We start from the raw sequence: 24,502 nt of genomic DNA on the forward strand, positions 1-24,502 counted from the left end.
CACCTCTATTTTACTTAGTCACAAAGAGGAAATAGCAACCCAGTCCAGTTCACAAATACTTGGAAAGTCTACCAGGCCTGCCAGCATGTCCAAAGAAATTGAGGATTGCACAGACATTATGTTAGATGGGGCCTTTAAGGATGCCTTTCATTTTAAAAATTGAATTTCTTAAAATTAATTTTAACATGTAGAAAATTTCGATTGATTGGCCTGCAGTTGTAGCTCTTGGAGGAAAAACTTACGATTTTTTTTTTTCCTTTTTTCTTTCCCCTGTTGATTCAACACATTGCAAGCTGTGATGGTTTATTATTAACTAGGTCTTGCTGTGTCGGTATTTTTCTAGCCTTTTGAGACTAAGGGAGGAATTGTTTGCTCTGCAGTTACCATATTTGAGCATCTCTTGTTATAATGCTGATTTAGGGCAGTACCTCAAATTGCTCACTCTTCTGACAGCTGAAGTAATTAAGGTATGAACCAATCATGGGAACATACATTTTAATAACCTGTTTTTCTTTCTATTTAGCTCATCACCAGAGTGGGCATAACAGTGGTGTAATTCACAGTGGAATTTACTACAAACCCGGATCTCTGAAAGCTAAGCTGTGTGTGCAGGGTGCAGCCCTCTGCTACGAGTACTGTGACCAGAAGGGAATACCATATAAGCAGTGTGGGAAGGTATGGGAACTGCTGTGTGTTCTTACTTTACCTTTGGAAACAGACTGTATAATGTATGTTACAATGTATAGTATAGGCCTGGTTGTGGTCTTTCTCCCAAGAGGTGAGTTTCTGCAACACTTACTACCTTCAGGGTGAACGTGCCTTTTTGTTTCCTTCTTTCCAGCAACTCAAATCAGTTCCTTTTCTGGGCCTAAAAAATAATTCTCCTTATCCGGGGGCTGAGCTGAAATAGCCCAGGTAGCGGTGGAAGCCAGGCCCCATGGAGGGGCACTCATGTAGAGCCACTAGCTCCAAGGAACACAAAGGCTCTAGGTATGTGCATGCCATACTTCTTGGCATATCAGGCTCTGAAAAGACACGGTGACTTGAAAACAGCTCCAGATGTGACCCAGCTACATGTATTTATGCCATGTTACATCCAGCTAACACAACCTGAAATGCTGAGGACAGAAGAGTGGTTGTACTGATTCAGCTTGGGGTCTGCCCGACCCTATATCCTGTTTCTGGAAGTGTCTGTAAACAGAGGCCCAGGAAGGAATGAGAACAGGACAAGCAAATTATTAATTCTCCCAGCTTCCAATTATTTTCAGCTCAGGTTATTTTCTGAGCCTGATCTGTTTTGTCTCTAGTGACTCTCAATGGCTTTCTCTTCCAAGTGTCTTTCAACAAAAAGCTTTTGCATCAGAGCATACTTTGAGGAGCAGCTCCAGAGGTCAACAACCCACTGCATGAAGAGTTACATCATTTTGAAACTGGCTCCTACAAGCTTCATCTGATGGCCCCTAGCCCTTGTGTTGGAAGAGGTGGTAAACAGTTGATCTATGCTCACACTCTCCAAGTTGCACATAATTTATGTCCCCTCTTTCCCCAAAGTCTTACTCTGCTCAGTCATTCCTCTTAGAGAAGCTTTTTCATGACTCTCTCCGCCCTCTTCATTCTCTGAACTGTTTCTAGTTTAGTGCATCTTTGATACGAGGTGAGGACCTCAACTGCGCACAGCATTCAAGGTGTGGTCAGACTCTGGATTTTTGCAGTGAAATAGTAGAGTTCTCTGTATGATCCTGTATCCTTTTCCCAGGTGTTCCTAACATTCAGTTTAGGGCTTTTCAGCTGTCACTAGGCATTGAGCTGATGTTTCCACAGGATTGTCTATCCTAACCCCAAGATCTTGGTCCTGAGTGATAACTTTGAATGAGGATTCCACCATTTTATATGTGAGGCTAAGACTGCTTTTTCTCTGATCTTCATTTCACGTTTACCTGCATTGAATTTCATCTGCCATTTTGTTAATCACTCGTTCACCTCGGAAGGTCCCTCTGCAGTTTTTTACAGTCAACTCCTGTCTGAACCTTGAGTCACTTCAAACCATCATCTGACTTCCTCACCTCCCTGCCCCTTTCCAGGTTGCTCATAAACATCTTGGAGAGCATGAGCCTTTCTCTTAAAAGTGCGATGCAGACCCTATCTGATGTGACCAGCGCTGCTTCAAAGCCTCCTAGCTCAGCACCTGCTGAGAGCTGGGTGCAGTTCTCTCCCAGCTCTGGGTGCAGAGCAGAGATCCCTGGATGTGGCAGTGTTGACGGGCCCTGCCCCAGCGCGGGTGGTGTTCGTCCTGGCCTGGCTGTGCACAGTGCTGTGTTCGTGCTGTGCTCCCTGCGCTGCAGCGCTGGTCACAAGATGGCACTGTGGATTTGTGCAGCAATACACCTGAAGTTACAAGCCTGCTCTCAACTCGAAGCACCAAGACGTGTGATGCGCTCTGTAGGAGTCAGTTTGGGCTTGGGCAGGGCTAGCGCTGACCCAGCAGCATTGTTGGTCCTTTGCTGACACCGAATTTGTGTGCTTCTGCATCGCCTTCCCCAGCAGTGTTTATTCCAGGGAAGGTGATGTTGAGGCTTTGCAGCTAGTTTTACATCAAGCAGCCCCAGGCTTGGAGAACTTAGTGTCTTCTCATGCAAAGATGCCTGTGTTGCCAGACCTGAGCTAGGCCTGGGAGTAGTATGGGCTGCGCAAGCCTGGCACAGATAATTCATAGTCTGGATAAATCTCTTGTGATAGTTGTGAGCTAACTACGTGGTTAAATGAAGTGAAACTGGTACAATTCCGTTTAGACGCCATGTCAGAACATGTCCTTACTCTCTTATTGAGACTGTTTGAGATTTATACATCTTGGGTGAAGTTCAGTTCTATTTTTGGAAGCATGCCAGTGGCTCTTTAAAATCATATTCTCTTCTTTCACATTCAGATTTGTAGTCTCATAGTACTTTTAGTAAATATTATCCATTGATAGTAACTTAAACTACAGTTTACCATTTGTTTTTCACTCCCCTTAATATATTAGTGCATTCTCAGTAGCAATAGGTATTTATAGAAACTTGTGCAACTAACGGCACAAAGCACATTTTTCCCCCCTTGAATTATAATTCACTGTTCACTCGTTCGCTATTGCTTGCTTGTTAGCTTGGGCCTGATGCCAAACCTGAACTGGCTTTGTACAGTTTGCTCACTGGTGTGCCTTGTTATCTTTTTCTGAAGCTAATTGTAGCTGTTGAACAAGATGAAATTCCAAGACTCAAAGCTCTGTATGAAAGAGGGCTGCAGAACAACGTCCGAGGTCTGAAACTGATTGGAGCGAAAGAAATACAAGCGAAAGAACCCTTCTGCAGGGTAAGGGATCTGCTTATTTTTACTTGGCATGTAAGATCTTGGTTTCGCAGGTGATGTTATTTTTTAATTTAACATAAATATGTTTCTGGCCTTGAGGTAATTTGCATGGGTGACAAGTTCAAAAGAGCCTGAAAACCCAGAAGAAATGTAATTGTCAACAAAAATAAATGTATCCATTTATTTCTGGAACTTTTTAGCTCAGCCCAATCCTTCATATGCATTTGCCATTACATACACATCAGGCCAGGTCTAACGCAACATAAGGTGATCCTGCAGAATCTTTCTTGGTGACACTTACTTTCACCTCGGGTTTCTCCCGCTCACCTGTTCTCACACTCTTGCTCGTCAGTTCGTAGGTCATTAATTCTCCGTGTGCTGAAGTCATAAAGAGCTGCTGCTGTGCTAATTGCAAATGATGTGCTGGCTGTTTCATAAGGGCCAGCACTCACAAATTAGAGAGCAGGTAATCCATTTCACTTGCAGCCTACAAAAGGAATTGGAATTATTTGAGTCAAAGCAGGAGACTCTATAGTCCCTTAGTCCCTGGGCAGGGCTGAATTTATAGGCAAATGGGCAGAGCCTACAAGCTGTTCAAACTTCATCGTTTTCCCAGCTTTACACAGAGGTGTCGTCCCTGATGCTCAGGAACAAAAAACCACTTCTCCCATCAATGACAATGTGTGATTTTTTTTTTTTTTAATCTTTAATTTTTTTCCCCTTCTCCTTGCAGGTGTTACTTGTGTGTTCGTGTGGTTGATAGGCAGATTTTCCTTTGCCCAGGTTAGAGCTGCTATATCTGAGTTTATGCTGAGATGATTCTGTTCCTTCCCACTAGAATTATTTAACTTACAGTAAAGCTTGATAGTGCAGCAATGAAAATTCTTTCCCATCTGTAAGGGCGGATTTGGATTGAGCCAGTTTCAATCCAGTTGCTTCCTACACATGATTGTTAGGTAGCACTGTGTTTATTTTCACAGCAGGAGAAATGCGAGTAGTTTATGGAATACAGGTTTGTTGTTGTTTAGTATATCTTCAATTGAGAGGAAAATCTGAGTTTAAATTCCCCATGTTGTTTCATCTGGTAGCTTGCTATTGGTGTAGCTGCATGACTGATTGCTTATGAGTGGTTGTAGGGACAGACAAAAATTTTCTGGAGAGGAATCTTTTTTATCTTTTTTTTCTCATAAACATTTTGTATCTGCTCCTTAAAACATTATTTGCATGTTCAAGATCCAGCTGAGCATTTACTTCTGCAAATGAGTAGATTCAGATGGGTCTTTCTTAATTTGCTTTGGTTTCCTGAGCTGAGTCCTTTCCTTGTAAGCAAAGGGAACTTGAATGGTCTTTATAAAACATTGCACTGTATATCAAGTGGGGAGGAAGGTTTGGTGTAAGATACAGTTTTACCAACCATTCTGGTTGTCTTGGGCATGTAAATGGCCCCTGCTATTGTAGTATTAGAGTGGCTGACAGTTTTTTAGCGTAGTTACACTTGCAGCATCTCTCTGAGATAAAGCAGTCCTACTATCCTTACTTTATAGCCAAACTAGGAAAATACTGTGATGCCATCTGGCATGATAAAAATTATGTGAGAAACCGAGCCTGTTATGTGAGAAACTGAGCCTTTTTGGTATAAAGATAGTAAAACGTCTCTGAGAAACATTAAAAATTTTAGCTGCACACTGGACTTGAACCTTGCTTTCTGCTAGGACAAGTATAGGCGGTTGTCTAATTCAGAAGAGACTTTTCTCTGTGATGTGCAGTGCAGTAAGTGTTGAGATGATATCTTTTAGCCTCGCAGGAGGCATTGGCAACAGCCATACATCACGTAGAACTCCCAAGCGACCATTTGGAGGTGGAATTGCATAGTGCCTGGTGAAAAATTGGTACATATTAGCTGAAGCCAAGGTTAGGCAACCTGTTTTATCATTAAGCGCTCTGTCGAGAAGACTTGTTTATGCTGTAGATCACTTAATCCACTGTAAGTAGTTTTCACCATATTAGTTGTCAGCAAACACAAACACTGGAGCTGGCACATGGAGAGACTAGGAACAAGCAGCCAGGGATGGAGAAGACAGCGGTACTCCCTTCTCAATGGCAATGCACATTATTCCAGATGAAATATTCTCTGTATTGAAGACCAAAGTCTGCATACAGCCTTCACTGTCCTTCTGTATCTTAATACTGTTTCAGGGTCTGATGGCCCTTGATTCTCCATATACCGGCATTGTGAATTATAAACAAGTGGCCCAGTCCTATGCTGAAGACTTCCAGGAAGCAGGTGGGACAATCCTGACTGATTTTGAAGTTACAAACATGGAGATGGCCAAAGAAAGTTCTTCAGAAAGTGAAGATGGTAAGGCAGTGTTTTGTCCGCCATTTACTACAGTCCTGCCAAAGATTTTGTTCAAAATACATTTCCTTTAACTGAAATCACGTTTCTGAACCTTTCTGTCTCATAGGGAAGAGACAAAAGGCAAAATTATGTTAGAGTATTGAGCAAGCTCACTTTTTTTTTTCTCAGGCAGGTCACCCTTCAGCCTTTAATGAAGCATTTAATGCTGATGGAAGAAAATGACAGTAAAAGAGACGAAGTAGATTGTTGTCTCCTATTAAAATCAGATTTAGCTGAATATTGCATGTGTATTCTTGTGATAGTGTTTTTTTTTTATCCTGGAAGGCAGGTTGGATCAGTGCTGGTACACATATGGAAGAATAAAAAACCCCCTCTATTAATGCATAAATGTTATGTGCAGTTATGTCCAGCAATACCAGTTATGTCAACAGTAGTTGCTCCATAGCTTGGAGATCTTCCAGGGGAAGAACCCACTGGTTGTGAATGATTTAGAATCATTTTATCATCAGAAAGCCACAAGCTAATTTAGTAAAACAGGTGCAAGTCAGTTAATGCTGCACAGGAAATGTAGTTGTAACCTTTTCACCTTCAGGAGTCAATGTCTGGACTCTTCTTTGGCCGGGGGTGGGGGGGGAAGACAAATTGTGACAAGTTGCTTGTTCAGCCAGCTTTCTGTTACGTATTCTATTAATTCCTTCTCTTGTCTAATTCTATTACAGGACTGAAATACCCAGTCATTGTTAGGAACTCAAAGGTAAGAACTAAGTTGACGATGTAATTGCTTAATAGGAAGCTATTTCTCCTTTTCTTAGGAATTTTTGTTGAGTCCTGGTGGATTAATCAGCTCTCTCAAAAAAAGTTTAAAAGCTGCTCTTCAGTAACATGATCACTGTCATCTGGGACTGCATTTATAAAACAACTGCGATCAGTTCTTAACAAAGCATATGAGCATGTTCAGATCTTACTGTGTACTGGGAATAATAATGAAAGTATAACTTGCTGCTGCCTGACTTATGTTTGACTGTAAATGTCCCTTATCTTCTTTATTTGCACATTCTTTTGCTTGTTGTTTCCAAGGACTCCTTTTATGAGTTATTAATTTGGTGAGAAACACCTATTTTCATGTTTGCTTTTGGTCTTTGGCACCTATAAAAATGATAAGGAGGCATTTAGAATCATTTTATCATCAGAAAGCCACAAGCTAATTTAGTAAAACAGGGGCAAGTCAGTTAATGCTGCACAGGAAATGTAGTTGTAACCTTGTCACCTTCAGGAGTCAATGTCTGGACTCTTCTTGGAGGGGGGGGAAGACAAAAAACCCAACCTCACTCCCCGCCCCTCCCCCCCCCCCCCCCCCCCGCCAGTTTTTAAAGTTAGTGCTGCTGCTTTCTTGTTCTATTTCTTCTCTTTCATTAAAAAGTAGCTTCCAAAATCTGTTAGATTCTCTCACCAAATACTGGTATTTTTAAAATTATCTGACTATTTTTATGGAAACATTTTTAGTTGAAGAAAAACCCCGTAGTATTTGAAAACAAATACTGTGAGCTACATAAATAAGTAGATAATTGTTTGTGATTTCATTTATTTATTTAGATGGTAAGGTGTTCAGACATTGAACAGCTCTCCATAACTGTGTGCTATGAACTTGCATAGCTTTCTGGATCAACTGCTGTTCAGTAGTATGCCCGCTCCCGGTGCGTGGGGTGAAATCTGTTAACAGCCTTATTTAACCAAACGTATTGCGGCTGCTTGGCTACCCCACCTATCCCGCACCCGCTGGCAACGCACACCCGGCCGGGGAGCTGCGGGCTGGCCTGGCAGCAGGGCTTTGTAGGATGCGGAGATGAGGCAGTGCCTGGGGAGACTCTTGGTTTGCTGGAGGAGCAGTCTTTGACGCTGATGTGTTGGGCCTCTGCCCCGTACAATAAGCATGCCTGCGTAATGCACGAGGCTCTGTGTTCTGGGAATTGAACCTGAAGGTAGTCTGAGAATTGACAACATGTTTCTTTTTTAATTCTGTTTTTTTCTTCCCCTCCCCACCCCTTTTCTGTAAAGATTCTTCCAGTCCTACCTGCCCAATGAATTGCCATTTTAGGATGGGAATGGGACTCCATTGGGGGGGCCCCAATGGGACTCCAGGGAATAGAGGAGAATATTATAAAGAATTAAATGAAACAATTAAATGTTTCTGCCTCCTTTTGAAAATATGGTTTCTTTTCTTTCTGGTCTTGACTCATTTTTTTTCCAAGGCTTGTAGGTGATGGGTGGTTTTTTAGTAGATATGTTGAATTTTTGTGTGTTTTGGGTTTTATTTTGGGGGTTTTTTTTCCACAGGGTGAGGAAATCTACTGTCAGCACATTGTGGCCTGTGCAGGACTTTACTCAGACCGCCTGTCTGAGATAAGTGGCTGCAGCCCTGAACCTCGTATTGTACCCTTCCGTGGAGATTATTTGGTGCTAAAACCAGAAAAGTGCTATATGGTTAAAGGAAATATTTATCCGGTATGTACTCCCTTGTTTGTCTTTCACAGTGTACTCTAAAGAACTGCTAAAACGACAGCAATAAGGGCAGTATTACATGGTTATTTCTGTTAGACTGCAGGTGGTGATGCACAACATGTGGATGTAGATTCAGTTGCTTTCTGACAGGACAGCTTGTTTTTGTTAATTCTTGAGGAACAGGTAGAAGTACCACCTGGGAAATTATTGCCAGTTGGTTTTTTTTGTTTGTGTTCTTGTTTTTTTTAATAGGGAAAGAATGAAACATTTAGCATGATAGCCATATGCCCACAAAAGCCTGGCTTCTTTCATTATGTTATAAAATAAATCTGTAGGCAGGATTCAGAAGTCAGTGAGGGACAACAGTAAATAATGAATTACTTAGACGTAGGGTTTAATCTTCTGTGCTAATACCCAAAGCTCGGATTTAGATATTTGCCCCTCAACCTCATCTTTGAATTAGCTTTACTTTGTATGACAAAAAATAGACAGGGGAGGAAAAGGACAAGCTTTCTACTATCTATTATAGACAAATAGTGTGATGCAGAGGAGCAATTCCAGACAGAAAGTGAAGATAGCAAGTGAGAAGAGAGACTGTCTAGGGCAGCATTTTAGTTAATTCATGCAGTACGTTGAAATACCACCTTTCTGAATATGAACTTAGATTTGCCTGCTAAACACTGGAGCAGGTTGCTGTAGGGAAATTGTGGAATCCTGGGCATTGGATGTTTGTCTGACCTCTCCTCGCCTGGGAATGATTCAGGATCCTGTCTTGGGATGGGAGGGAGGAACTGGCTGGGATGGGAGGGTACCTTCCAGCCTTGTTTCATGGCTGTGTAAGGATAGCTTGTACCCTTTGAAATTTTTTGTTAATGGCCAAATATGGTAATAAGATTAGAAAATAGCACGACTCTTAGTGATATGTTACCAGAAATGTAACGTAGTTTGTGGAGTGGTTGCACTAAGCTTTGAAAGTATTAAAAGCAGATTTTTAACAGGAAGAACAGTGCACTGAATACAGAAAAGGAACATAATCTTGAAGCAATTTTTAGTCATAACAATACTGTTTTTTGAGAAATACCCAATACTTGCTTATTTTCAGACTATAACACAGTGACCTCTGTAGCCACCTTTTCTAGACAGCTAAAGGTCTTGAAGTGCCAGCTCATGAAGAGGTGTGCTTATTTAATGCCTGTATCTGCATATAGACAGCTTATTTCTGTTTCAGCCTTCACACACAATTACACTGTATTCCATTCGCAAACAAGAAAGAAACTGCAGATACTTATTATTAGCATTAATCAGGCTTGCTAACTGCATGTTGTTTTGAGCAATACAGGAATGGTGAGGTTTTCCTAATATTTTATAACCTATTTTATTGCGGTGTAATTACTATTGGTGAATAGCATTAGTGTGTCGTTGGTTTTGTTGTGGGTTGATTAATATCCTGAGAAATCGTGTGCACTTTTTTTTCTGTTGTTTCTTTTGCTTTTACCTAAGATGCAGTCTTCCTTGGCCCTGCTCTGTTCTTCAGTGTTTTAAATTAGTTACATGCTGTAACTGCTGAATTAACAAGCAGAAAAACCAGTGCAGAAGCCAATTGTATGGTTATATGACTCAAATTTTGTTGTAGTGATTGGAAATAAAATAGCAAGTTTACTTCATTTTTCACTTGTTCATTTAAAAATAGTTATTGGGAGGACAACTCCTTTACTGTATTTTGGTTTGTTTTATTCACTCTCTCATGCAATAAACTGTAAATGTCTGTATTTTCCTCCTCGCAAATGTTTTCCATGTTTTCTGGACAAGTGTGTTGACTTGAGTGGTTGCATGGCTGTTTCTCTCATCTGGTTTGTAACAGCTGTAATAACTGTTGTACCCTGCTTTAGGTTCCCAACCCTCGGTTCCCTTTTCTGGGATTTCATTTCACACCAAGAATGGATGGCAGCGTTTGGCTTGGTCCTAATGCAGTACTAGCCTTTAAGCGAGAGGGCTACAAATTGTTTGACTTCAGCACTGGAGACTTTTTAGATGCTGTAATGTACAGGTAATATCTTGTCTTTTTGTCTGCTGAACACAGTTATTTAAATGTCAGCTTGTGACTCCATGGAAGCTAGTTCTTGTCAAAAAGCCTGCTTTTGCCAAGTTTTTGGTGTGTTTAAAGACAGTTGTGCTGATAAGGGTGGACTTCTCCAAGACACTTGACTTCATGTGATCTAATATTTGAATTTCCGTAAACTACCAAGACATGTCTCAGCTGGTCTGAGAATGTGGCTGCTCAACGGAAGGTACTAGTGAGCCATGTTGCTACTAGTGGAGCTCTTCCAAGATTGGTTTTGGTCCAATGCAGTGTAATATTTTAATCAATGTAGACAGTGTGATTAAAATACCTGCAGAGGATGCTTGGAAGAGAGAACACAGAGTGGTCTGAATTGCTGTGTTAAACTTTATCAGACCGTCAACATACATTTAAAAGAAGCGCAAGTGCAAGGAAATACGTTAAGGGCCACGAACGCAGGCTGGGAAACTGTCTTAGAAAGCATGTCAGAGGAATTAGGAATTGTTGCTAAAATTGCAAACATAAATTAACAGAATATCTGTAGAAGTTGAGAGAAATCTTGCTTCCCTGTGAGGGGCTGGACAGACCATTACCAAGTGCTCAATTTTAGAAATTAGACTTGAAAAAGAATGTGAAAATATTGGGGAGGATCCAAGGAGAGGCTGAAAAACAGGTAAGGGAACTGGAAAATAGCTTCCTGCCAAACAGCTCAACTTAATGCAGTTTATTAAAGTAAAGAGTTGAAAGCATCTTGATCATTGTCTATAGATTTTTACACTGGAAGACTTGAGGAAAGCAAAGCAAGCAAACACGATTTGCAAAGACATAGCAAGATTCATTGACTGAAAGCTGAGGGGTTTAGGAGTGTGACGATCTTTGCAGAATGATTGTGGAAAAAAGCGTCAAGCGGCATGTTTGTCTTCCCTCGTGCATGTGGGTTTTCAGTCTCTTGCCATTTGAATGGACCAGAGAAAAATCCTGGACATAGGAAGGACTGGAGTTCAGAGTTAATTCCCAAGGAAAGAATGTAAATGCAATGCTACAGCTCTGTGAACAAGGTTTGTTGAAGCAGGGAAGGACAAACATATTTCTCAAGTAGAAAGCATGATCGGATTACTGATGTTGGGAAGGGGAACTTTTGCCACGCAGTTACATTTGCTACCTTCTTAGACAGTGTTAGTTTGACGTGCCTGCATTTATTCTTCTTCTCCCTGCAGTGGGTTATGGAAGCTTGCGCTGAGAAACTTGTCTTACGGACTGAGTGAAATGTACAGAGCATGTTTCCTTAGCGCACAGGTGAAGCAACTTCAGAAGTTCATCCCTGAGGTCACTGTCAATGATGTACTCAGGTAAAGAAAACTTTTCTTGTTAGTAACACCCAGTGGCTTGTTAAATCTCTTATTTTTAACAGTAGCAAATGTAGCATTAGCTTACTCCCTTCCTCCACCAAAATATGCGACCAAAGCATAGAAGCATTTAGATACTTTCTACAGGAAAGCTGTGCATATTGTGCTTGCTTGTGTATAGGCAAGTTTGATGAATATTTGTGTGACTTTCTACACTCTCCATAGGCTGAAATTCACAGTTGTGACATACTCACTAAGAAGAAAAAGTCTCTTTATCCTAGTGACGCATTCAGTAGCCTGAACATAATCTGAGTTCACAAAGAACGCAAAACACTAATGAAATTCAGAGGGTAAGCCAGACTGCGAGTTGCTACTGAGTGAATATTGACTTAGTTTAATAATCTCAATAAAATTGTATTCAGCTTCTTCCTGTGTGGAGAGAGAAAGTAATTGAAAGGAGTTTAGAAATGCTAAGGAACTGAAGAGACTTGTGAGGAAAGATGAGGCATTTAAGTACATGGAGGTGGGTTTAGCTGTCCGAACATTTGCAGGGAGAAAATCCAGAACAAGAAAAGCTCGAGCATGGTAAAAGGGAGTTATCCAGCTCAGGCAGTATACCATTGGCATGAAATTCATGTTTGACAAGGCTCGCTATTTCAAAACAAAGGGTTTCCTTTTTGAAAAGACAGGGCATGTTTGTGTGTGTGGGGAGGAGAGTAATTTCACAGCCGGGAAAGAGAGAAGATCCTCTGCTTGGCTACCTGCCCTTGTTTTACGGTAACGACTGAGACACACCTCCCACTATGCCTCACAAGTGTTAAACTTCCCTGTGCTCCCCCAAAAGCCTGACTGGGCTTTGACTCCACAGTCAGGAATTCCTTACTGTGTCCCTGGGCACCTTCACAAGGTCAGAACAGAATTGATTTTCTGACTTTAGAAAACGTTTTCTTTCTAATGGCGAGCTCCTCCTTTACTTCACAGGGGTCCATCCGGAGTGAGAGCTCAAGCATTGGACAGTGATGGAAATTTGGTAGATGACTTTGTATTCGATGGAGGCAGTGGAGATATTGGAAGCCGAATTCTTCACGTCAGAAATGCCCCTTCTCCTGCTGCTACCTCCTCCCTTGCCATCGCAAAAATGATTGCAGATGAAGTGAAGCGAAGATTTGAATTGTGAATGATTGACAGGTGTAGTGCAGTTTGACCCCTCCTGTATGTGTAGCAGCTTGTCTGCATTGAATGAACTCTGCAGCCTTTAATGACAAAGATAAAACAGGCAACGTGTTGCTTGCAAGACCAGCGCTGGTATAGCTGTGCACTGCAAAGCCAGCATTTGAAATGTTTGTCTTTGCCAGCCCACAACTTCTCAGCTTCACAAATAAAGGCGATACGGTGCCTGGTAAGACCTGGTGCGGTACAGCCACCTGTAAGAAAGAAGCAGACAGCCCTGTCCACAGTAAAGGTTTGTTCCTGAGCAGGAGCAGCCTGCGGAGGGGCTGGTGCCAGACGCAATGTGAGGGTCTCCCAGGACCGTAGTGGGCCATGAGGTGGAGCAGGAAGAGCCTCTGTGGTAGGGTTGCCCACACGGACTTCCCGTGCCTGTGGTCTAAACGTTGCCTCCTCCTCGCACTCTGGAGAGGTGGTCGGTCCTCTGAAAAACCACAAGCATGGGGTGGTTCTCTGTGTGCTTTCTCTCTGACTCCGTTTAAATTGGAGTCTACAGTCCCCTAGCTTACATTAAAGTAATGGAGATAGAAGGATAAGCCCTGCTTAAGGGTTCTGCTGATTTGGAATTAAGGGCTTTATCAGAGACTGAAAACAATATTCAGAGCCTTCTACTTGAATGTAGAGTATTTCAGAGAAAAATAAGCCTAACAAGGGATTACCCAATCCAAGTCAATTTAGATGTGCAATTCAGATACGCTGTCTATCTGATTGCTGTCTATTTTTTTATAGAGCTGAAATGAAAATGTATACATAAACGGTCATTTTTCATTAATCTGGGAAGTCAGCACTGATCAGAAACTACTTCAGTGGTTTTGGGTTTTGGTTTTTCTTTTGCTTTGAATACTGGTAATGCAAAAGGAGCTTATCTTTGTACAGCATGTTGAGCAATCCAGTGGAAATGGTCTTTGTAAAAGCAAATGTGAAGGGAGGGAAGCTACAGAAACCTGTCGTAATTGAGTCATGCTGCATACTGCTTCCCTTGGAGCCCAAACAGCAATGAGTCAGGAAGGCTTCCTATTTCCCACATGGCTGGCAAGAGAGGAGCTTAGAAAGTGCTGGTTACTCTTCTGAACTCTTCCTGATATTTGAAGTTTTATCAAAGGTGCGCCTGGAAGAGGGTCTGTGTGGAGAACGTGCTTTAGACTATAGAAAGATGTTAAACAAGTTTGGTACTAAGCGAACTGAGTATCTCGGTGTGTTCTGCATAATTGCTACAAAAAAGAATTATGTGGCCCCAGGGACAAAGTACTTGAGAATACTTTTTAAAGCAGATGTTCACAGGATGTTGGGTAACACAGATAATTGTGGGTAGTTTGCTACCAGGCAATTTGCCATAGTCTTTTTTTTTTTTTTTCCAAGTTACTTTCTGTACTCCTCTGACATGCACAAGGGAGTGTGTTAGCACAGGAGGTCAGGTGTGCTAGCTGATGTTTTTACTGTACAGAGCTGAGCTGCTTTTGAGAGAGAAAGGGCTTAACCTGGCTTCCCCCCCCCGTGACATCTACTTTACCGGAAAAGTGACTCCCATATGAGGGCAACCTGGAAATTCAAATAATTAGCCCTTCAAAGAAAAGCTTTGGTCATTATTCTTAGCCCCAATAGCACTAGACAGAGATTCAGATATTCCAAATGGTAAAATGCCATACGGCTGCGTAAAAGTTCTGTCTTCACAATGGAACAATCATATCTTCACTCCCTGCCAGAAGTGTTGCCTATCAACAGTAAATACTACAAAAGGATTGCAAAAACAACTTCCTCCCACACTAGGTGTGGCCCTGACATGTATTAACAGAATAAAGAACATTAAAACGTAAAGCAGTCATATACTATGGTGAATCTTAAGTCAGCACATTTAACTGTGCAGCCTGCTGTGCTTTTTACTCTCAGGAGGTGATTACTTTGGGGTAGAGTTTAACTGAAGCCTTTAAATTATGAATCTTTATGTAGCATTCTGTGAAATATTTATATTTTTAGAGATAAAGTTATAAACCTTTTTTAAAGGAGTAACTTCAGAGAATTATGACAATGGGGTTTCATACATAGATCTGGTTGCCCATGAAGGGTGAAAATGTATGAATGTATTTTCTAAAAGGGTCTAATTCACTTGGATAGCTTAATAACTGTGCCTTTCTCTATTATGATTAAAATAGTGTGGTGGTGTGGTTTTTTTTTTTTTTAATTGCTGTAAGGTCTGTGTATTTCTCCCGACTTACAGAAAAGTTTCACTGCTATTTGCTAATTCTCATCTGAATTAGGCAGGATATAGCTCTATATAATAGGAATTACTTTGGGGGGGGGGGGGGGGGGCGCGGAAACACGAACACATGACCAAACTTGTCTTCCTAAAGTACCTGTATTTTATCTGTGCTTATCACGCTTCGCAGCTTTTTCTCACACAGCTACGTATGCAGTGGACAGAACTAGTCTTAAGCCTGATCTGGACCTGTAATGGCATGTGGAATGGTAATTCTTGAAATTCTGCATAAATGCCTTAGGACAGCTTTGGACAAACACAATTTATTCCCCCAAAGGGTCCCGTAAGGTCAGTTCTAAACTCTGGGAAGAGTATGGCATATTATATCTTTTTCAAAATGTTGCAAAGAAGTGATCTGGTGCTACATGTCATGGCTTACTGGATGGCTGCTCTTGGGAAAATGAGCTCTTCTAGGGCACTTTGTTGTGTCCAGTCCCCGCTGCTGCACCTTGGAGCAGTTCAGGCTGTCTGGAGAACAGAGGAATGTCACATCCTGAAGAACGCAGGCATTTTGGGGCTGCGGAGGTGGGAATAAAGCACTGGGTAAGGAGCTCACCAAAGCTGGAACGTGTGCTTCCAGACGAGGCATCCTGGCTGGCCGAACTGCAGGCGTGTGGATCTCACCACGGTTACCCTGAAGTTGCACTCGGGATTACCTTTTTCTTTTTGCTCACAGTTTGGGTTTGATGAACAAGTGTCTTCCTACAGAAATAAATATTTTGTTGGAACCCTCCCAGGCTGCTCTGATGTGGCAGGAAGGTTAAGACCAGAGAGCACAAGGAGCTGTCGCTGCCTCGGCAAGCGCCTGTCTCCTCCAGGAAATCTGTCACAACAAAGGATCACACTCTTGCTGACAGAAAGGCCCTTTTTTTCTGATTTGATTTATCCACTCCCTTTGTAGACAAGTCTTAAAGGGGGGGTGGTGGTGGTGTATAAAGCGTGAGATTTGAATACAATGCCATCGGAAGGGAAATGAAGGAAAGTTTGGCTGGAGTGGTTGTTCAGGGGGTGGAGGGAACAGTGTCAGCCAGCGTTCTGTGGAGTAGGGAGGAAAGCTGCCGCTAGATAGGGAGAAAAACAGCCTCCAGGTAGGGAGGCTGCTGTTGGCTGGGTACCGAGCACCGCACCACAGCTGCTGCTGGTGCCTTCTCCCAGGACAGTGGTTCTGGTTGAGCCTTCCCGCAGGGTGAGGCTGCTTGCAGTAAGGCGAAGGGAAGCGGGAAGGCACGAGGGAGCCAGAGGCCCGGCACAGCAGATGGCGGAAGGGACGAGGGTGAACTGCTGTGAGCCTTTGCAGCCTCGCACGCAGGAGAGGGAGATGCTACGGGAGGGTAGCGTGCAGCATCGCTGCAACAAGCGGCTGCCTGAGTTCGGGGCCGTGGCGCGGTGCCGCAGCGTTGCCCAGCTCCAGCCCCTTCCCCGCCGCCGGCCGGGCGGGCTGTGGAGAGCCGGCTCTCCCGCGCGGGGCAGCTGCGGGCCCTCCCCGCGGGGACCGCCCGGCGGTGGCGCGGCCGGCAGGGGGCGCCGCGGTAGTGGGCGGGGGAGGGCAGAATGGTGGCGGCCGCGCATGCGCGCGGAGGGCGGCGACGGTAGCGGGCCGCAGCGAGCGGGGCCGAGGGCGCCTCACCCGCCGCCCCGTCAGCGCACGGCGAGCGGCCCGGAGCCCGGCCCCTCCCGCGCCGGATGTGATGGCCGCCCGGGCGGGGGGGTGAGGAGCGAGCCAGCGGCGGCCGAGAGCCCAGCGCGGCCCGGCCCGGCCCTGACGAGCGCCGGCGGCGGCTTCTCCTTCCCCTCAGCGCCCCCCCCTCCTCCCCCCCATGCCCCGGGCGCCGTAGCCGGCGGGGAGCGGCGAGGCGGGCGGCCCCGATGCGGAGGAGCCGCCGGCGGGCGCCATGCAGCCGCCGCCGCAACCGTACGAGTTCTTCGGCGAGGAGAACGGCCCGAAATGGCGGGGGCTCTTCGTGCCCGCCCTGCGCAAGGTCAGTCCGCCGGCGGCGGCGAGGGGGGGGCGGGCGGCACCTGCGCCTCACGCCGCCCTGCGGCCCTCGGCCCCCGGGAGCGCCCCTTCCCCGCCCGCCCGCCCCTCTCCCTGGGCTCGTGGTGCCTGTGGTGGGGCCGCAGCGCCGGTGGGTGCAGGTGCCCGTCCCGCCGCACGGGCTGCGGCCGGGCTCCGCCTGGGCCCGGCTCGCTCCTCTAGTGCAGCTGCCCGTACCGCCGACAGCCTTCTCGGGCAGAGCAGGGGTGTCTGGCCGCTTGCTTGCACAGTGTCCCTGCCCTGCCCGGCTCCTGCGGGACCTTCTCCGTCCTGTGCCTTCACCCCGTGTGCCCGCCCGTCCCGGCAGCCCGGTCACGGCGGGGCAGAGGTTGGAAGGGGCCTCCGGAGGTCCTCTCGCCGAGGGCCTCTTGCTGACCCCCTGCTCGGGCAGGGTCACCCACAGCAGGCTGCCCGGGTCCACGTCCGGACGGTGCCCATGCTCCTGTCTTGCCTTCGGTGCTTCTATGTGTGAAGATGCTGCCAGATAACGATGTGTGCTTAGCAGACTCTCCTCCTCCTGTCACAGGCTTCTTCTCCTCCTTCACCCCTGCACCAGCACTTGCCAAAAGTCCCGTCCCTGCCTTCTGAATTGGGCCACTAAGTTTGAGGCCGCTGATGATATTACTGATTTGCTTCTGAGATGTGCTGTGGAAGGGGCTGCCTTCCATCCCTTCCCCGTGACATTTCTCCAGACAGCTCCTCCAGGCCCTTTCCCACACCAGAATCCCTTGCTGACCACCCCGCTGAGGTGCTTCTGACAGGCTGGCCGTTGTCCCACCAGGCTGTCGATGAGACTTCTGTGAGCGAGTAAACAGCTGTGGCGCAGGGTAAAGCCAGCCTGTGTTTTCTTAAGAGAGAGAAACAACTACCCGCTGCATAAATGAGATAAACTGTGTGGGAAACCGCTTAGCCTGTCATGGGAGAGGAATTTATCTTTTTACGATGTGTTTTGCATAGCAGGGCAGTCCCCAGCCCATCACCATTAGGTAGGGCACCCCCAAGAGCGGAGGGAGTGGGCTAAACAGAGGCTGGTGGGGCATGGAGGGAGGGATGTTGTTCTGCCGCATGTCATTTGCTTGTTACCATTGCAAAGGTTGAGGACCAGTATATAGTTCTTAACAGAATGGCCTGCTGATGTGGATCTCTGGACTGTGACACAAGTAATGCAGGCACTCGTGTGAGCGGTGTTTTGTCTTTTTTTTGCAAGAATAGATTTAGTGGTAGCGTGGGGTAATGATTCTCTCTTAAATTACAAATAGTGTAAAAGTTGGTGGAGTAATGCTGCTCTTACCAGTTCTTACTGTCTCTGTACATTGGTTTTGGTGAAAAGAAACAGAGCGGGAACATAGACTTTCTAAACCAGAGGAAATAAAGTCTTGATAACCAGTGAGTGCTTGTAAAAATTTATAGTTGCTTATAGACAGTTTTTTTTCTTCCTGGGAAAGTTCCTTGTCTGCAGTACCCACCCTTTAGCATGAAGCAATCGTACTGTAATGTGCATTTATTTTATGAACACGCAGTATCAGTGAGTCAAAACAAAATTGTATCATTGGTCCAGTTACTGCAGTCAGGCTATTAGGGAGATGCTGTCAGTTTTAATATGCTTTAAAAGATCAAGTGCCCTAATGTGAACACTGGAGATTTTTAAACCAGAACATTTTAGAAAATTTATGGGTTGTTTTGTTTACATCTTGCGTTTTCACTTCGATAATGAGATGAGAGCATTTCCGTTATTTATAGGAGAGCTGAAAAGTGTGGTACTGAATCCAAAGCATGCATCAAGGCATCAGATTTTGTGTTAGTTTCAGAATTTATAAAATGTTACCACAGTTTTCAAATACTTTGCAATTTCGTTCTGAAGAGGTTTAAAAGTCCACTTGTCAGCCAGTTTAGATACGATCTTTTCAAGCAGGTTGCTTATGCAGTGAAAATTTTAGTCTGAGCTTCAGAAACTTTTTAGCTAAATGCCTGGAATAGAGTTTTTTGAACTTCTAAGCTAGGTTTTTATCACAGTAGCCTATGCTGCAAGTGCAGAGATGGTATTCTGTTTCCCATTCTTGAAAGCTTTTCCTTTTAATGAACACTTCTTTCAGAAGAGAAATTGGTAGTAGAAAAAGAGGAAAGTTTTTGGTTTTCCTTTTGTATGTTAAGGTGTGAGAAATCTTAATTCTAAAATACAGAAAGATATGGAGCTGGGTAACAAGCCGGAACAGTTCACTAAGAACAGATAGTGTTTCCTTGCTTCTTGAATTTTAAGTCCATAACATGCTTTGAAGAGCTCCGGTCTCTCTTTCATTATGCATTCAGCAAGTTTAAGGTCACTTCTTTTTATCAAACCACTTTTAAACCCTTGCATTTACTTTAGTTCTATGCAGTTGACACTTAACAAAACATGAGCGGAGGAAAAATGGTAAAATACATCAGTTCTTGCTTTAATATGTGAAAAAAAGATGAGAATCTGTCTTTTGAACATTTTTCTGTATGCATTTAAGCAGTCCTGCATCTTTAAGATTAGTAGAGAGTGCTAAATTGTACCTACCAGTGTGAGTCTTTCTAGGAAAAAAACCAAAGCTAAACGGCAAGACATGATTAAACCAGATTTGTTAAATAGTTTTTTTATATATTTATATTGCCATATCCTTAGCACTGGCACCTTGGACTCTAGTAAGTTGAAAATTTTAAAGCAGTTTCATGTATTGCCTCTCTTCCAGCTGGTAGATTTACAAGCATGTCCTTACTCTGAAACGTTTTACTTTCTTCTGTTGCTGTGCTGGAAACCTAAGTAGGAAGTGAGTATAATGAAACTCGTTATAAAAGTCCTGTCAAAGTAAATGAATCAGAAGAAAACAGTATTTTATCTGGGCGCTTAGGTTATAGTTACTTGAACCGCTGTTTGTAGCAAGTAAATCACTTCAAACACATCTATGGTCTAAGCTTTATACAAGCTTTTAATCTGGGAGCTGACTTTAGTCATTAAGGGATCCCACTGTCTCTCTGAATAATTCTCGAAGCATACAGGCAGCTGTTCCAGCAGGAATCGCCTGCGTTTCAAACGCCCTGCCAGCGGGGTCGGTAGGGTTTGAATCCTTGGGGTGTTGATACTGGCAGCGATATTAAAGCTGGTCCTTGACGGGGCAGTGCCGTTCTGGAGGGCTACGAGTGAGGGGCTTTTCTGCTCTCCCCTCCGCAGCCAGCCAGATCCTTCTCTGATGGAACCAGGGCCCTCCGTGGAGGGGGATTTTCTCCTGCGGTGGGTGGGTGCTGGAGGGGAAGGTGGTGTTGGATTTGCTCTCTCTCCCTTTTTCATGTCTCCAGGTGTTTGTTGTTCGGGTTTGTTGCGATGTGTTGGGTTTTTAGCTGTTCCTGGCCTGATGGCCTTTGTGGGAAGAGACATCAAGTGATGAAGTCTGTTTCTAAAGCTGGCATTTCAATTTTGTAACTGGGTTTCCTAGCACAGATCCAGTGCCAAAGCTTGTTCTTGCTGACTGTCAACTTTCTTCCAGATGAAACTTTCCAGAACTGAATTGATTTTCCAGGTTGATATCAATGCTTTGATGTCATACCTATTAATCTTAGACTGGGATTACAGGGAAGCCCAAGAAAGTGGGGCATGAATCTCAGTGGTAGCAGCTGAGTGTATAACTCCCACTGACCCGCTGAAGGTCCCAGTTTTAATGTACTGGACATGCATTGTATAAAAAGTTTTGGGGAATTGTAATTGAAAACTTCATTAATAGAAGATATTTTCTTCCATTGCTACCTGGAATAAACCTCTGTTCCAATTACTCGGAACAAGTTTTCAAAATGAAACAGGTGACTCTGTAGAACTAGTGTGTATTTTTTAAAATAATGCATAGTGTGTTCTTGGACACGCCTATATGGATTTATTTGCCCTAAAATACTCTTGTGTGTTCTTAGCACACGTTATCATTTGTGCGTGCTCTTAGAAATCCACTGGCAAATTAAAAATACATTTCTGTAAACAAGAGCTGTGTGTTCAGTTGTTTTGTTCTTTGACTTTTCTAAATTAAATTCACAGGCATCTCATAGGTATTATTGGTTTTTTTTCTCCGTTATCTACAAATAGAGAGCATTAAACAACTAATACTCACATTTCTGCAGGCACTACACATGTTGGTGTAATCATGGCACTGTACACTATTTGCATTTTCTAAAACAATTCCACTATTGCTCTGGACTACTCATCAAATTTCTAGAGCATGACTAAAGGGTTTATTCTTGGCAAATGTGGCATGCAGAAATATAAAAGACCATTTTGAGGACGTTTTTTAAGTTTACATTAATTCAGTGCTTCTCTATTTTAGAACATACGGGAGTTAATCTAGAATGAGGCAGCTTTTGTGTCAGGTTGCGTGGTCGGGGTAAGTGCAGGGGCTGCCCCATTTTCTTCACTGCTCTGTCAGGGCAGGTCGCCTGCATGTTTTCCATTGCAGGATCAGGCCCCCTTGGGTTAGAATTATTTAATGCATTCTGGTGTCATTATAATGGATTATTAATTAATGCATGCTAATTTCATTAGCATGCATTATTATTTAATGCATTATAATTTCAACCGTAAAGTTGCTTGTTGTGATGTTTTAAAATAATAGTGATACTTAGTTTTGAAGTCTGTTATGTTATTTAGCTTCTAATAAACAGATTTATTTGAGCTCTGAAGCCTGGACCTTTGCAGTTGCTACAAACACGAATGCCTCTGTGACATTCAGCTTGGGAGAATGGCAAATAAGGGAAGTGCTGGTGCTACTTAATTACCTGTGAAATACGTAGATCCGTACAAGTTTGAAGCACAGATCCGGTTGTTGCCTCACAACACCGTGTTCACAGTCGAGAGGTGGCTGGAGGTGTGGAAAGGAACAGCAAGTCCCTGTGAGGTGGACGCTACCAAGCCTTCTGTAAACAACAGGCTAATTCCTCCGGACCTGTTGTATTCCTAGTAGCGGTTGGGTGTCATTATAGGTTGGTTTTAGGCCCTTACAAGTAAGTAGACTGTTTTGTTGTTGTTGTTCTTGCATAAATGTTCACTATCATAAATAGAATTTAGAACCAAAGGGACTGGTCCTTCTACTTAAATCCTATTTTTTCATGCCTTTTTTTTTTTTACACTGTTTAGCTTAAGTACTGTCACTGGAATCTGCAGTTGGCAAATGGTAAGAGTTTTCTCAGCCAATGGCATGAAATGAAGGTGGTTTTAAATCTGAGGAGTTTAAAAGTAGTAGGAACAGTGTAATTTCATTTGGCAGCAGTAGCAGAAGAAACACTTCCTACCTGTGTTGTTCCATTTTAACATGGAAATTAGCATTTGCGTTGGCTTAAAGACTTGCCAGGCTAACTAGTCACGGGAAGAAAGAAACAAACTGAAGCGTTTACTGCCGAGATTCACCTTGCTCTTGCACCTTTATTCCCCCCACGTGTGGTCATCTTGCCCCTTTTGCGTACCGTGTAAGCCAGGCGCCGGGCAGCACGTGCATCGCTTTTTCTCATCTCACCGTTTCACACGTGTTCTCCCACTTGAGCCCCCTCAGCTGTTCCAGGGTTCCTTTGTCTCCTCTCCACCACCTCTCTTGCTCTCCCTCGTTTTTCACCGCTCTTTTCCTCTTTGCACAGTGCAAGCATTATCTAATCTCCTCCGGAGAAGCTGTTGAGTCTGTTACTTGCTTTTATAATTACCTCACCAATTCCCTTTCTGCCAGGCTTTTCAGATGAGCTGTGTGCTGCCATTCCTTGAGTTCAGCGGGTTAGTCATGTAAAAAAACGTGCCGAGGACATCTTTTTCCCATATTTATGGCCTCTTTATTCTCCTGACACTTCCCCTGATTTTTTAATGTAATCTCAGTGACTATCTGGTTCACAAAGAAATGACTCTGACAGTCTTCACTGTCTCCAAATTTAAGGTTTGGCCTTTTTTGTCTTTTAAGCGGTATGTATCTTTGCTTTTCGCCATTTATTGTTTCTTACTGCATTTCCGCATCTGTTCACTTAAAATATAACAAATCTCAGAGCTCACTCTGCAGCTCCAAACTCTGCTGGCCTGTCTTGCTCGTGAATTAATTTTAATTTTTAATTCTTCTAAAGACCTAATTGAAAAGTTACTGGCCTGTTTGAATAATTTGGGCTACCTGAGTAAGCGGTTCTTCTTGGGGAGGGCGTGATGTAAAAAGTGGGGAGAGGGAGCCTGCGGGTGCTGGGTTCAGAGCCCAGAGCAGCTCTGAGCTCTGGGAAGTGATGTCCCAAAGAGTTGGGGGAGAACTGGAAGCTGTTATGTTGCAGTAAGACGTGGGCACAGCAATCTCCACACCGGCCGTGGTGTTTTCCTTCTGTATCACAGGGCAGAGGCTGTGCCTAGCTCATTCAGGGTTTATCTCAATTTAAACAAGACATTTTATACGGATGGATAAAATCCAAATGCTTAATTTTCCATCCGTTTTTAAGATTAAAATATATGTGTTTGTGTACATATAAACATACGCACATTTTAGTTTCTCCTTGACTCTGTATAAAAGGATGCAATAAACTGGAGGAAGGAGGAGATTTTGTGTGTTTGGGTGGAAAAGCAGAGACTGTGAAGGTGTTGTGAGAAACACAATATGAAATGTAGATGAGAGTAGCTGTAGCAGAAGTGAGGCATGGCAGGGAAGTGCCAGCAGGAGAAACTACCGGCGGGCGGCTCTTGGAGGAAGCCCGTCTGTGCGGCCAGCAGCAGAAGCCTGACATCGGTGTGGTGGGGGTAGGACGCAGGCAGAGACCAAGCCCGTGCCGCTGTGCTCGCCACGATCCACCAGTCCCTTCCACCGCATGCCGTCGAGGTGTGTTAACGTGCGAGAGCTTATTGCAGAAAAACATGGGAGGAATGGTGGTCTGCGCTTGATTTACAATTTATCAACCAACTATGCATCAGCTTAGTGCCGTTACTGATATGTTTTTTCTGTCTGCACCAAGCAGACTTCCCAGTAGATCTTAGGACCATCTTTGATGCTATTGCAGAATGCAGATCCCTGTCTGTGCCACTCATTGTGAATCTCCTTTAATTCACCCTCCCCTCAACTAGAATATACTAGAGAATAGTAGTTAAATAGCTAAAAATGGAAAGAAATTACATTTACAGTAAAGTGATGGTGTAAGGTGACTGTTTAATCACCCCCGTACGCAGTCACTTAACAGCAGTCGGTGTTTTTGAGGTCAGCCAGCTGACGGATGATCTGCACCTGAGATGCTTTTTGTAGCTCAGTCACTGTGTTAGGAGAACACTTTGTTTTGCTAACCATGCATCAAGCATTTAGAATTGCAGTGAAAAAGCTAACGTGCTGTATGTAGGTAAATTATTAAGTTCTGCTGTGCTTAAGAGATTACTTCATATTGTTCC

The 24,502-nt window shown here is 43.9% G+C and overlaps 2 protein-coding genes across 5 annotated transcripts in view; both read left to right on the top strand.

Moving 5' to 3' along the window:
• The window catches only part of L2HGDH (L-2-hydroxyglutarate dehydrogenase), a 16,911-nt gene extending 1,906 nt beyond the window's left edge, over positions 1-15,005 (top strand). The window contains exons 3-11 of one of the 2 annotated variants that reach the window (XM_075503979.1): positions 524-675; positions 3,214-3,345; positions 5,539-5,701; positions 6,421-6,455; positions 8,036-8,203; positions 10,090-10,247; positions 11,477-11,608; positions 12,291-12,382; positions 12,587-12,740. In XM_075503979.1, the coding sequence (XP_075360094.1) occupies positions 524-675; positions 3,214-3,345; positions 5,539-5,701; positions 6,421-6,455; positions 8,036-8,203; positions 10,090-10,247; positions 11,477-11,608; positions 12,291-12,382; positions 12,587-12,603 (1,049 nt within the window). In that variant the 3' untranslated portion in view covers positions 12,604-12,740. Of the gene's footprint in view, positions 1-523; positions 676-3,213; positions 3,346-5,538; positions 5,702-6,420; positions 6,456-8,035; positions 8,204-10,089; positions 10,248-11,476; positions 11,609-12,290; positions 12,383-12,586 lie in introns of both variants that reach the window. The other variant, XM_075503978.1, reaches the window with a different exon arrangement.
• Positions 15,006-16,656: 1,651 nt separating this feature from the next.
• The window catches only part of SOS2 (SOS Ras/Rho guanine nucleotide exchange factor 2), a 55,163-nt gene continuing 47,317 nt past the window's right edge, over positions 16,657-24,502 (top strand). For all 3 annotated transcript variants that reach the window (XM_075503975.1, XM_075503976.1, XM_075503977.1), the window contains exon 1: positions 16,657-17,065. In XM_075503975.1, coding sequence (XP_075360090.1) covers positions 16,979-17,065 — 87 coding nt within the window. In that variant the 5' untranslated portion in view covers positions 16,657-16,978. The remainder of the gene's footprint in view (positions 17,066-24,502) is intronic.

This window comes from Mycteria americana, chromosome 5 (genome assembly GCF_035582795.1).
Source record: "Mycteria americana isolate JAX WOST 10 ecotype Jacksonville Zoo and Gardens chromosome 5, USCA_MyAme_1.0, whole genome shotgun sequence".
In the NCBI taxonomy this organism is placed as follows: domain Eukaryota; kingdom Metazoa; phylum Chordata; class Aves; order Ciconiiformes; family Ciconiidae; genus Mycteria; species Mycteria americana.